Source organism: Drosophila ficusphila, unplaced genomic scaffold, assembly GCF_018152265.1.
Source record: "Drosophila ficusphila isolate 14025-0441.05 unplaced genomic scaffold, ASM1815226v1 contig_198, whole genome shotgun sequence".
Taxonomy (NCBI): Eukaryota; Metazoa; Arthropoda; class Insecta; order Diptera; family Drosophilidae; genus Drosophila; species Drosophila ficusphila.
Genome location: NW_025064092.1, coordinates 3,992,211 through 4,006,731, shown reverse-complemented (window position 1 = coordinate 4,006,731; position 14,521 = coordinate 3,992,211). Strand labels below are relative to the sequence as shown.

Below are 14,521 nucleotides of genomic sequence, written 5' to 3'. Positions count from 1 at the left end.
AATATTTACTTGGCTTGTATCTTTTTAGATAAATATAGATAAATATACGGGAGATATGCCTTCTTATATCACGTATATAAAAAGATAAGCATTCTCCAAATCAGATTAATAGTTGCCACTTGGATACTACTATAATATTGCTTTGATATCAAGTAGTTGATTTTATGATTCTTATTTTAAAGATAGTATACAATTTGTTGTTTGTAGAAAAGATTATAGGGGTTCTGTATAGGTTTCTATTTATGAAACAACCTAAACCTAATTCCCAGTGAACATATCCTTGTTTAACAAATTAAAAGTAATGGTAGAACTGTAATTCCCTGAAAGAATCTAGCTTCTTCTAGCTCCTAGAAACCCCTTAAATAGGGTTTTTCAATTGAAAAAATCCTCTTTGATCCTTGGATCGCCATCCTTACCAGCTATTAATTCACACAGCAGCCGGAGCAGGCGGCGCAGGAGGAAGCAGCAGCCGCGTCGCCGGCAGAAGGACTCGTCGGCGCACTCACAGCCACGTCGATAGCGACGATAGAGACGGCGACTCTGGGATTGGAGGCACAGGCCGAGCGCCTGCCATTCGACAATGTGGGCCATGTTCAGCAGGATGTTGCCCTGTTCGTCCAGGTGAAAGAACTGTTTGATGTCGTAGTGGTCACAGGTGTTCAGCTCACCAGGATGGCACTGATCCGGCTCCCCGTTCCTGCTCCCCGTCACCGAATCCTCGCCAGCTGGGCACTTCCCGATGGCTCCCATGATGCTGCCGGCCAGAGCCTCAGTCTTCAGTTGCTTGCGATCGATGCGGCAATCCTTGATCACTTGTTGCGGACACAATGCTGATCCTGGTGGGTGGGGAGTGGCTATGCTGGCGGTGCTCCCACCAAAGGATCTCCTCGACTTCTTGCACAGCACTGCCGTTGGTGAGGAAGGCGGTCGTTGGTTTGCCTCATCCTCATTTCCATTTTCATTTGCATTTCCATTTCCATTTCCATCTCCTGGTGGCAAAGCAATGCCCGTTTGAATGTCTGCCACAAAGAGCATTTCCAGGAACTTTCTCTTTCGTTTGGGTTTCGTTTTGGTTTCAGTCTTGGTTTCCTGCAGCTCCTTGGCATCCTTGTTATCCTTGTTATCCTTGCTATCCTTGCCATCCTTGTTCTCGGCGGGCAGTTGGGTTCTCTGCTGCAGCAGCTCCTCCTCGAAGTCAGCGGAAAAGTAGTTCGTCTGCGGCGGATGCTCGATGATCTCCCACTCGGACATGATGCTCAGGAACTGCGCCTCCTCCTTGTAGTGACGCACATGGTCCGGATCGTGGAAGAACTCCTCCGGCTCCTGTCGCTCAATGCACCGCTCGTCCAGCCAGCTGAGCGACTTGCTCATATCCTGCGCTGCTGCTGGATGAGGAGGCGATGGAGGTGATGGAGTACCAGTGGGCGTGGCAGGGGAATGCTGCAGGTGGCTCGCGGACGGTGCACGCGACGATCTTCTGAACCAACTCATGGTATATCCGATAGCGATTCTTGCCAGCTAAAACGAATTGGCGGAAACGCAGGTTTCTCATCGGCACACGCTGCAAGCTGATTGATAAGCGATTTGCGCTCCCCCGGATCGTTGATCTCACTTTTTCGATTTACTATACGTATATTCTATGTTCTGTTCTTTTTTTTCCTTCTTTCGTTTTTGTTTCTCTTGAATTTTTGAAATAGTTTTTCAACTCCCTCAGCGGCGGCGGCTGCTGCTCTAAACGCGGCCAATGCAAAACTAATTCTGAACTTCATATGCATTAGTTTATAAGACGACCGTCGACGGTCGACGGTCGGCGGTCGGCGGTCCGATCGCAGTCGACGTCGCAGTCGGCAAAAACAACAAAGATAGCGACGGCGACGACGACGCCGCTAAATGTGTCAACTCGCCAAGTGGCGGCCTCATTCGCGTGACCTTTTCCCATCCAAATCCGCTAAAAAGCAGGCCATTTTCCCTATCATATATAGATAGATAGATATACATATCACAGGTAGCATCCTTAATGGGTATATCCAAATATCTCCTTGAATTTCCGGAATTACAAGCAGGTACAGTTGCGCAAGCCAATGATTCAACCGCAGGTTGGGATTAGTTTTAAAGCACCGCCAGGTACTCACTCATCCAATCAGGTATATAGCAAACTAAAGCCAACTACCTGTAGAATCGCGGCAGAGTTATCACCATTTCGAGATGATTCATAGAGAGTCTTTGTGCGGGGATCGCTGATCGGAAAATCCATTGCAATACAAAACGAGCGACAATCATGAAGCTCAGAACAAAACCAGATGTTCGTAGGTCCCCCACAAAATCATTGTTTAAACCCCCTATATTACGCATGCTAGTAATCGGGGTTGCGGAGTCTGTGGTTTTCGGTATATATCTTAAACATATAGTTAGTCCCCTTCAAAGGGGGAAAGTTTTGTGAGAATTCAAAAAGAACCAATCTATATAAAGAGATAATATTTCTTGTATAATTTTGGATGAGATGTAGAATATCTATTTGATCCTACCTATTTGATCTTAAAATCATATAACTCCCATATTAATTATTATCGTTTTCCCATTAAGTAAACCCCCTCTGTGGCAATTTTCTCGCCTCGATTTCAATCTGAAATGTCCTTGGTTGGAGTGCTCCTCGCGTCTAATCCTCTATCTCTTGGGCGGTCTTATCAACCGACACGCTGGCTAGCTAACCAGCCAGCTAGCTAGTTACTTGGCTGACCAACCAGAAAGTGGAATCGCGACTCCGTCCGGGTTCTCGTGCAATGGAATGCCCGGATTGCATCAGCAAACCCGAGTTGCCTGCTTCGCTAGAAGCTACTTACTTACATACTTGGTTCTAATGCGCAATTCGGAAAAACCTCCGGGCGGTGTAAATGTAAATGGAGGTTTTCAGGTTAGGGTTGAGGGTTTGCCACCCAAGATCTTCCCCGTTCAAAGTTCGTTCGAAGCTGGGAAAGTCAACCTTGGTACAGATTCGCAGGCAGGGAGCACTGAACCCCCAGAACCTCAACTACCTGGTAGTTGTTTCTCTCTATCTCTCTTGCTGGAAACCCACAGCACATTAATCTGAGTCTCCAAAGAGATTTGGCTTATCAATCCGACAGCCAGTCAGCCCCCACATTAACTTTTACAATGCCCGCAGGCAAACAAATCCGATTTAGAATCCCCGAATCCGTTGACAACGAAACAAGCACGTGTGAATTGGGCTGGACCAAAAATGAGATACAATCCAATCGAAACCACTCCAATCGGAATGGAGATCTGAAATCAGAGATCTCGAGTGCGTTTTAGGCAGCAAGTGCGTTTAAAATAGCCACTGTTTGGCTTTCATCAGCTGGCCTTTGTTGTCTCGTCTGGTTTTAGTGTTTGTTTTTGCACTTACGATGACCCAAAAATAGACAGTCTAGGTCGAGATTCCCACTCTTTGACTGCATTGCATTCCATTCGGCAAACACTCGCCTGGCTTCGTGTCGTGTTTGCTCATATGTACATTAATTACGCATCCCATTCAGACGATCTAACTCCGCGGTGAAATTCGCGTTCGCTGATAAAAACGCTGCCGGCGTCGCTACGTCGGTTTACATTCCAAAGTCTGTGATTGGAACACCCGACACCACCCTCACCCATCTCCACCAGCAATCCGAGCAAGAGTTGGGATCAGTTCTACGAGTATATACCCTTGGCTGGAGGGCATTATAAATTGGATTAGGGGTTAACCAGCTTCTATTCAACAATATCATATCTAAAACCTTGTTGTTCTAAAATATATTTTATAAACATGAACTAAAATTGCAAATTAACTTCGTTAGCAAATAATTTAATTTCTATTCTTCTGTTTGCCTAAATAATAATAATAAAGTATGCAATTGCTATTTAAAGATTTAAATTACCAACATCTCATTAAATATTTAAGAAATTGTTCCAGTGTGTTAATAGTATCCATCTCAAGAAAAAAATGTCGCCAATCAGGAGCAAATACAATGTTGTTTCATGATTTTCCTAAGTGTCTTTCAATTTCACAAGTCAATGAAACAGTGAACAGTTTCAAATGTTGTAATTTAAATAGTAGGTTAATTTTATGAAGAATCCTAGTTCAAATCAGAGAACCATATTCACCAGATATCTGGTCGAAAAACCTTCGTGCATCGATAACTTGTTCTTGTTTCTCCAAGTACATTATTCGTTATTTCAACTGCGACGCAGAAAATGAAGAATGCAGAATGGAGGCTGCAGAATGCAGAATGGAGAATGTAGAACTGAAAGGGAAGTGGGGAGTTGCAGGGCGGGATCGGCTGGGATCGGAATTGGGTTCGACTCGACTCGAGACTCGAGTGGAAGGCGTTGTGCAGCAGGCAGATAAGTTTCGGCAAGGCTTTGTAGTCTTCAGTCGGCGGCAGCGGAGCAGCGGCAAAAAGCGCTGTCGTGTTTCATTATTTCATTTTTGCAGATAGGCTAAGCGGACTTTTCAGCCGATGTCGCTGCAATCCAGTTTGAACCGCCGCAGAAAGCAGACCTAAGTCACTTACAAATGCATCAAGTACATCGTTACACAGTTCATGGAGCCGATCCAACTCGAGGATGGAGAACTCAATCGTTTCAAAGACAAATCTCGCCAAAGCGCTGAGTCAATTGAAACAAATCTTTAAAGTTCTCCTTCTGACTCATAAATTATATTGTTAAATATTATTGTGGCATTTTAGGATGTAAAATGTTTTAAAATTACACCAAAACAAATCTTGTACTATAGAATTTTTTAGATCATTTAATTTTCCATCGTAAAACCACAAAATGTTGGCATGAGTATATCTTTGCATACTTTTAGGTAATTTTACTATTAATTTCAAATCTCCACGGGTTTCGTACCTCAATATAAAGATTACTTAAATCTCCTACAAAGTAAGCAAACAATTCTGGCTTCTATTTACAATTAGCTCTTAATCGCTTAAGTTATTTTTGCATTTCGTGCGTATATTGTTTACAATCGGGCGTAACTGAACATGAGTAATAGTGACCCCCTTTTGCCGTAAGGTTTCAAAATAACTCGATTCATGAACGATGTTTTCACAAATAAGCCTGGGATTTTAGCTTATTGTGCACTGGCTTCCCTCTATCTGCTTCGATTTGAGTTCTGCAAGTTCCGTGCACTCAATCAATCCGTCAATCGATGACGATGTGCCGCCAATAGGCGATAACTATTCGCATTCAGCAGCAGCTCGTGCCTTCTATTTTTTTGTGGCCATGGGGCGCTCGAACGATTGTGATGCAACCATAATATAGTAACAGATTGCAATGGAGCGTGCTCCCCATCGCAATTACTCCACTTCCCAAGCACACGAGACGACAACCGAAGGCGAACCGCTGCCAGGTGCTGGCCGACAGCCATTTGACATGGTTTCGATTTTCAATCGTATGAAATGGCACTCCAAGAAGTCGGCTTGACTGACTAAACTCCTGAATATTTCTATTCATTGAATATTATATTGTATCGCATACATAAAGCATTATATACATATCAAACACTCGTTTTCAATAGGTTTCCTACAGTCAACTTAAAGATCTTTCACAGCATTATGGTGTGATCTAATTGTTACAACAGATTAAGATCATTATGTGATCCTTTGCTGAATATCAAAAGATACTATTCAGTGATTAGCAGTGAAGTTAGAACTTGGATACTATTCCGATCGAATAAAGTATTAAGGATATAGTTGCTAACTTCAGTTTATAAAGTAAGATTAATAAGAGATACCTTCCCATGGTGTTTGGTTTATCCAAAGAAAGTAAACATAAATTTGAAGTGGGTACTGATAAATAATGCTTTTTCACATTACCTAACTATGTTTGAATAATTGAAAGAACATATATAATAATTATTATATTATGTGATTCCCTTGCCAATTCCGATTGCCAACTTAACTTCTGTCTTAAAGAAATTCTGATAAAAGTAAATCCGATCCGATACTCACATAAGACTTCGCCCCGCATGCTGGGGTTCCTCAGAATGGTGGCCACCTTGGGTCGACCGCTGGCCTTAGCGGCATTGCTGGGCTTGTGGTGGTGGCCAGCACCACTCCCACTCCTGTTCGCCTTCAGGGTGTCCTGGTTGCAGTCGATGCTACTGCTGGCGTCTTTGGTGCTTTGCAGTTCCTCGATGATCGTGTCGTCCTCGGAGAGAGCGGGTCGGCACTTCGACAAATGAATGGTGTCCGAGTTGATAGTGGCATCTGAAATGGATACTCGATATTATTACAAGATCACAAGAGAAACGAAGTGATCCCCCAATCCTCACCATCGTGGGGCAGGAAGGAGTCCCACTGGGAGGAATCCCAGGGCTCCGAGAAAATAGTGCCATCATCGGATTGCGCCGAATCGATGCCACCAAACGAATTCTGGCAGAAGACGTTGTCGTAGGAGGAGAGCCGGCATCCACCGTTCTGGCTCTGGAATGACTTCTGACTCCCGTCGCATCCTCCGAGTGCCGCCTTCTCCTGTCCCAGGACATGTGGCTGCAGTGCGGCAATCGTCTGCGGCGGCGTTGAGCAGCGCACAAGTTCCGGCAAATTGAGATCGGGCAAACGCTTAGCGATTATCTGATGGATGGTCAGGGCTCGCTTCTTGCCGGGATTCGCCTCTCTGCCCAGCGAGTTCTCCTTCTCCTGCCAATCGATGGCCGCCGCATCGTAATCCCCGCCAGCATGGCTGCCCGTCTCCTGCTTGGCCATGAACTCCCAACTGCTGTCCAATTGCCAATGATCAATGCGGTTTCTTGCCCGTTTTGTGGGCTGTTGCTGCTGTTGCTGTTGCGATTGCTGCTGCTGCTGCTGCTGCTGTTGGTTACCCTTGGGCTTGGGTTTCAGTTCATCCAGACTGCCTGCCAACTTCTCCAGATGATTCAAATGTAGGAGGGGGACCATTTGAAGCTCCCGCAAATCCCGCTTTCAGTGGCTCCGAGTGCCTTTGGCTGGCGTGGACCACTTGACTGCGATGCTGTCGCCTCAAAATGGCGGTGGCTGCACTGGTGAGGCCTGCCTGACGCAGTGCATCCGCCGGTTCCGCGTAGAAGGGACTGCCCTGCTTGCTCCGACTTTCGCCCGGTGTTTGACCCTCGGCCGTGGGCGTTGTGTCGCCTCCGTCGTCCTCCGTCGCTGTCAGGGATTGGCTCATTCCCGCTGGTGGCGTCTGCCCTGCGAGATTCGGCAGGAGCAGTCCTGCTCGCGAGCGGGCTGGCACATCGCCGGAGAACTGCAGCAGGGATTGGCTGGAGGTTTCGTTGGCCGTGGCAGTGGTTGTGGTGGTTGCAGTGGTTTCCTCTTCGCAGGGCGTCAGGTGCGATGGCTGCGTCGGTGTGGGAGTGCTCGCTGGAGGGATTCAAAAATAGGTATCATTAGTGATCATAATAAGTATAATAAATATAATGTTAAACGGGAGGTTGCTGCAGATATCGCGAGAGTTTTTAAAAGGATTTGAAAGCAGTCTAGTTTGAAAATTTAAGTTCTTTATTATTATTCTTTATTCTTTTTTTTTTTTTTTCTTTTTTTTTTTTTTTTTTTTCTTTTTTTTTTTTTTCTTTTTTTTTTTTTTTTTTTACAAAATCGCAGAAAAAAATCCCCAAATAAGTAGATAAAACGGAAATCGCAGATTTCAAACCTCTCGTTAACATAAATAGCTACTTACGTGTTTCGGCCAGCAGATCGGGTCGTCGGTTCATGACCCCACCTCCAATGGAGTCCGCCGCCGGTCGGAAGCTGGTGAGGAGACTCGCCCGATCGCTGGGATCGTGCGACCAGACGTCCTCGTAGTCGCTGATCTTGTCGCTCAGCGCACTGGCGCAGTACTGCGGCGCGAGGCTCTCGAGGATCGGCGACTCCTTGTAGTGCTGCGACTCCTTTCCCACCCGCGCTTTGCGCGATTTGCCACCGCTGCTGCTGCTGCCGCCGCTTGGAGTTAACGGAGTGAGGGGGAGTTGGTGCTGGTGGTGTTGGTGAGGAGCTTCCTATTCCATCGACCATCGTTCGAGGAGGAGGATGCCTGCGAGGAGAGCGTGTCCTTGCACTCGCCTTCTGGTGACAGACGCTTTGAGAATGTCTGAAAGGTGCTCGCTTGTCCATTGAGCAGGGAATTGAATGGATTGTTCGCCGCTGGAGTGGTGACCTCAACGAATTTACCACCTCCATTTCCATTTGCTCCGCTTCCTACTCCCACTCCTCCACTTCCCCCACCACCATTCTCCATTGAAAAGGTGACCGTTGTGGTCACCGTAAAGTTACCATTGGATCCACCATTCTGATCCGGCGAGTGGGGCTTCGACCAGCGCAACGGTGGTGCCGGTGGCTTGAGATTCAGTGTGTTCGGTGGCTTCGGTCGCTGTGGACGCACCTGATCCACCTGATCTGGTGCGGTTTGGGATGCCACCTTAAAGGTGCTCAACTGCTGTTCACCCACCGAGGGGCAAAGCGAAGGAGCCAGAGGACCCGCCGAACCACCCGGCAAGTAATGACCTGGATTATCCACCGGTGACATGGTGAGAATCACCGAATCCACGGAATTCGGACTGAGGAGCTGCAGGTGCTGACCTCCGCTGGTGGTAAAGGAACTCAAACTGGAGTTGGTGGTGTCCGAGGGAGTTCCCGCCTGGCTGAAGAATCCCATCAGTTGGCCACTGCCAGTGGGACTGAACAGGCTTCCTACGCCTCCTCCTCCCCCTCCACCACCTCCTCCTCCACCGATTCCTCCTCCTCCTGGAAGTGGAGGAGCACCCGTGGGCGGTGGCTTAACCAACGCATCACTAAAGAAAGTGGCCGTGCCCAAGCCACTCGTTTCGGTTAGTGAAAGTGGCGATTTGGCATCCAGCAGATGGTGATCCTTCGAAGGAGCCACCGCCGGAAATGGCGGACCCAGCAGAGCTGGACTGCTCGCATAGCTCCAGAACTCCTGACCCAACAGAGCCAGCGAGCTCAGCTTCTTGCGGTTGTTCGCCTCCCTCAGAACCCGTGGCAACATCAGCTGCACCGGCAGCTCATCGCAACATTGGGCGTAGTGGGCAATCAGCGAGGGAATCGATCCGAAGGTGAACCGAGAGCTCTCCAAGCTCAGGACATTGTCGTGCGACTGGATGAGATAGTGCTCGATGTAGGGTCCCGTGTCCTGGGGCAACCTCACCGAAACCGCCATCGTGTTCGGCTGACTGGAACCACGCACTATGAAGGTCTGAAATTCAATAAGAGAAAACATAAATTAGTAATTGAAAAATTAACTAATAAGTAATTCGAGTTTTAGATTATGATTAGTTATATAAACAATGTTTATAGGAAAAACTTTTAATACCCGCAAAATAATACCCTTATGTTTACTGTCTATTTCTTTATAACATTTAAATATTGTTAATTTAACAAGTTGTTTTAAATTGTTGTTTAAAACATTGTAGTTAATTTAACAATTTTTTAACCAAGTTGAACAGTCTTCTCGGACATGACAAATTTTTCATTTTCGATTCAATAGTTCCCACATTGTATTCTTGTATTCATGGACAGCAATCCCATCCAACTGATTTTTGTTTTCAACGAAATCTTGCACAATTTGGCTATATATCAACCTTAAGATTACCCCGGGATATATATCAAAAATGTTGTGCTTTATCTTCCCGATGCTTGGCGGTGGCTTAAGTCCTTAAGTGAGTCTTTTTCCTTTGGCTGCGCGTTAAATGTTGCGTTCACAATTCGCCCATGAATTCCCACTTATGGATGATAAATCGTACCTACTCTCCGCTCCACTTCTCCGCGTTCCTTCCTTTCTTCTTGCAACGGAAAAGCCCTTGCCCCAAGTTCGTATTTTTTCTCTTGCCACTTTTCCACTTCCACTTGCCACTTCCACTTGCCACTTTTTGTTGTCGGCGAAAACTTTGCAGACGCTGCGACAAATCGCGGCGTTGGCTTATAAAATGGTAAAAGGGAAATGCCTCTTCAGCTGCAAACCTGGTCAAGTGTGGCCGAAAACCAGGACCAGGGGGCCAAAACCGAAACCAAAACTCTGCTCTGCTAATCGCCTGTGAAAACTTTCATAATGAGCGACGCACTTCGAGTACAAAAATTTCGATAAAATGGAATTTTACAATTTTACAAGAATTTCGCATAAGAGTTACAAGCATTTCGTTGGCTTGAACAAAAGTTCTTGTGAATTCTTTGTATGCTTTTTAATTTGCCAACAAATTTGCATGCTTGGAGTTAGCCAAAAAATATTTCATAGATTTTTCACATTTCTCTGTGATATGAAACGCATTCACACATTTTTTTAATCTTTTAAAAAAGTTAAATAATGTGAAATAAGGTAAGTGCATATAATTAATGCCTTTAAAAATGTATGTAGACAATCGGTTTAAAAATGTCCTTGTAAATAATTCTTTTGAGCGGAATTTCATTAAGATTTCCATTCATAATCTTTCTCAAATCAATTCTGTAAAGTTGTAAGCCCCGACCACCTGAAAACGTGCACTCTTAAGGGGAATTAAAGGAACAGCGTTTTCGGGGAGAAGTTCTCAAGTGTTTTGCCCCAGTCTACGTAATTCGCTTTCTCCGGATTTTCAGATTCTGTCTCGTCTTCTCGCTGGCATTGTTGTGTTTGCTTTTCAATTTCAACGAGAAGCGCAGCAACCCTAAAAGCATGCAATTATATACACACACACAGCCATACCATACCATACCATACCATATAGATATATAATTTTTCTTCTTCAGATTTCAATAAATGCCAACTGAGAGGGGGAAATGGGGAATGGGGCATGGAGATATTGTGCACCCCGCGGCGTTGTTTATGATTTCTGTGCGAGTTGCGCACAATTTTTCAATAAGCAGTTGAGAGAAGATGATAAAAACCCGTGAATCGGGTGGTTTTTTCTTTTTTTTTTTAAGGAGTGCGGGTAGTATTTCGCTTTTTAAAGCTCACTTTTCAGCTACTACTTCTGCTTTTGATTGCATTACCAAAAAGGAGCAAAAAAAAATGGAAGGGAAGAGGTTGAGTGTCAAGCGTTTTATACTGATTTAATAAGGCGGTCACTAGGGGGCGGCTTCTTAAAGGGGGCGTGGCCATCGAGCTTGACCATCAAGGAAATGCAATTTATAGGAAACACAGACACAAACGAGCGTAAAAGTTCCTTAACAGGCTGAAAGCCAACCGAAATTGGACAAAAGGAAAACTTAATAAAAGCCCAAAAAGGATAAAGAGAAGGAAAGCCAATGCAAGGAAAGTACAAATGCGGCAGCAAGGAGGAAATGCACAAAGGATGCCCAAGGATGCTGGCTGAAATGCTGGATGCTCCTCCATCCGTATAATACAATATAAATATATAGCATTTCAAAAGATTACGGAGGAAAAACTGTATTTAAATTTAAAAATATTTCCTTTTATGTAAAAAGATTAATTTCAAAATTTTATTTTAAAGAAATAATTTAGTTTGAATTATGTTGTACACTTTAAACGCTTCTTAGAAATATTTTTAATCTTATTATATTATACCCAAAGGGAAGATCTATTATTCCTTCTTCAGTTTTGAAATACTATTTATTGCATATTATAATTGAACATCTCTTCTGCAGATTTACATTTTTGTACCGCACTGTACTCGTACTTCCTGTGTCTCATGTGTGTGGCTCATTGCCTGCATTTTATTGGTTCCAATCGACAAATTTCATTTGGGCGGCGAACAATAAAAAGGCGTAACGGCATATGCCATCCACGACAGATCAGTTATATATAGATTTAGCTTTTTGTACGTTATGTATGGTGTATAATGCATATACATTGCTCTTCTAGTTTTCTAGATTTTAGAGAAACGCATTAGTCTGGAGCAAAAGTCAGACAGGTGGATGTGCCCGTAAGTAGGTGTACTATATATACTCCATATATACTCCATCGTTCGGCGGAGTTGTTCACCTGTCACAATGGCTCTTCGTCAGCCATTTCCATTTCCATTTCCTTCGACACTCACACTCCCATTTCCCCATTTCCATTTACATTTTCAAAGCTGGCCATGGCTTTTTGCAGGCTTTTAGCCAACGTCTGGCGAAACAAGGAAGGCCTAGAAATGCACACTCCAGTTCATTGACTCAAAAAGTGGGAGAAAAGTGTGCAACTACAAGTGTAGGTTTTAAATATAAATTCACAAAAAGAACTGCATTTTAAAATAATAAAAATATGCATGTTTCTGGTTAAATAAAAAGTAACTTATCATTTATACTGATATATTCTATCAGTCGATTTGTATCGGTCTTAATAAGAGAGTACGTTTTTTGTCCAAGTGCATTGGCATCTAGGATAAAGTGTAGTACAGAGTTTGGGGTGGACCCACCATAGATACCACCGTAAGGGTCCACCTTTTCCCGGTTGCATTCCACTTGCACTTTCCCACTTTTCCACTCGCCACTTGCAACAGACTGATGGATGCGGTTTGCTTTTCGATTCGTTCTGCTAGCCAACCGCAAAAGACAGTTAACGGTTTAATTTCCGTGTTTGTTGCCATTGCGTTTTCAATTACACACGAATTTACGAGTGTGTGTATGTGCGTGTGAGTGTGTGTGCTTGTCCTTCTGGTTGGTCGAGAAAATGTCGTAAATTTAAACGATTTTATTGCCTGTTGAACGCTGCGGTAAGGGAACTCGATGGCTATTAATTTGTTTTATTTTGTAGAGCGATTTCGATATCCTTCATTTTAGGATTTCAATTGGATTTTAATATTTTTCATAGAGGGATTTTAAATGGATTTTAAAAAGAAATATATGTTAATATTTCACTAGAAGTAGTTGGTTTTAAACGTATTATTTTCTTTGCTTTGTATTAAAACTATTTGAATATTTATTTGTTGATATATTGTATATCAGTTTGTTTATTTAAATGTTTCGTATCTTGGTATATTTTGCTTCAAGCCTTTGTTCCTTAATTATTTTATAATTCAAATAAATTCCATTTAAAGGAAATGCCCTTCAGTAATACAGACATATACTGCCAGCAGTGCATTCTCCACTTTATCGACCCCCAACCGCCTCGATAATGGCTCCCCACCGATTTCACTTTCTATTTGCAAGTGGTATCCCTTACCAATCTCCTCCTCCAGCAATCACCCCATTCCGTCGGTAATCATTTATCTCTTTGCATTTATTTTGCATTTAATTGCATGTAAATTATTGTGCACTGGACGCAGCACATGGCACCGAATGTTCGCACCTCCTGCCGCCATTTATCCACTGCCACTTCCACTTCCATTCAACTTTGACCTCCGCCCGCGATAAAACTCTTGACTCATTCCAGTTGCATTTCGACCGATTCCCTGCGGCGTTGCAAATCAGACACAACACACACACACACACACACATACACTCGAAAATAACGATTCGTCGCATTTGCACCCATTTCCGGGATGCCCAGTGATTCCTTCTCCCCCTTCCCCTCCCCCCTTTCTCGCGTTCCCCCCTTTCGCCTCTTGAAAAGAGGAAGGTAACAACATTTCCGGTTTCCATTTCTCGCCGCGTGCCTTCGGGGCTGCATTTCTCGAAATGTCCGCAGTGTCCTCCAACTCCCAACTCCCAACTTTAACTCTACCTCCAACTTTAACTCCTCCTCCACCTGCGATTCCTCCTCCTCCAAACTCCTCCTCCGATTTCGGCTCAATCACCATCTTCATCCTTGGCCAAGTCACCCCTTTTTTGGCCCGATCACAATGCGCAACGTGTCCCAGCTGCTGCCTGTCTGTCCTCCCGAGTCCCCCATCTTCATTTTCGCCCTGTCTGTTTGTGGTTTTGGCCATCGAATCGAAAGTGCAGCCGTTGCCAAGTGCCAAAACACCGAGAAAAAAGCCAGAGAATATTGCTAACAAAAAAAAAAAAAACATAACTCTATTGCTATAAATAAAGTTATCAAATAACCATTAGGCTCAGGAAATAATAGCTTTGCATTCAATCATGAATTAATGATCAATACAGCACAAATAATCTAACACCAATAAAATATTTCGTTCTTCAAAAAAAAAAAACATTTACTTAGGAACAGGATTTAAACAAAATTTAAAGTCAAAAGCAAATTATAATTATTAATTAAATATTATTTCTATGTGCATAAAAAACATTACTAATTCTATAAATTGATCATTACCAACAATTTTTATTTATTGCTTTATTTTTAGCTTTTAAACCCAACTTACTTAGTTTATTTGAACTTAATAAATTTCCTCAGTTAGTTGTTTTTTTTCCAAGAAGAGTCTTAATTCCTTCGTTTATTGCCAAGAGCTCTTTTAGGAATACTTAAACAAAATACGGGATTAGTTGTAGAAGATTGGCTCAGTGCCGTGTCAGGATGTCTGGTTTCTGGCCGTAATCAAGTTTTGGCCCGCAAATAGAGTCGTCGTCGCTGGTTGGACTCGTTCAAGCGCCAAGTCTAGTCTATAATCATCAAATCATGCCACAAATGTTATACCCAGCAGCAACTACATTGCATTGCCCTTTCTGCTTTCTCATTTCCC

General features: G+C 43.8%; 1 protein-coding gene across 1 annotated transcript in view; it reads right to left on the bottom strand.

The window, feature by feature from the left end:
* Window positions 1–14,521, bottom strand: part of LOC108095518 (protein sprint) — a 68,010-nt gene that overhangs the window by 2,265 nt on the left and 51,224 nt on the right. Inside the window, 5 exon segments of the mRNA XM_017196629.2 lie at window positions 5,985–6,242; window positions 6,308–6,926; window positions 6,928–7,376; window positions 7,693–7,993; window positions 7,996–9,225. Of these exon segments, the coding sequence (XP_017052118.2) occupies window positions 5,985–6,242; window positions 6,308–6,926; window positions 6,928–7,376; window positions 7,693–7,993; window positions 7,996–9,225 (2,857 nt within the window).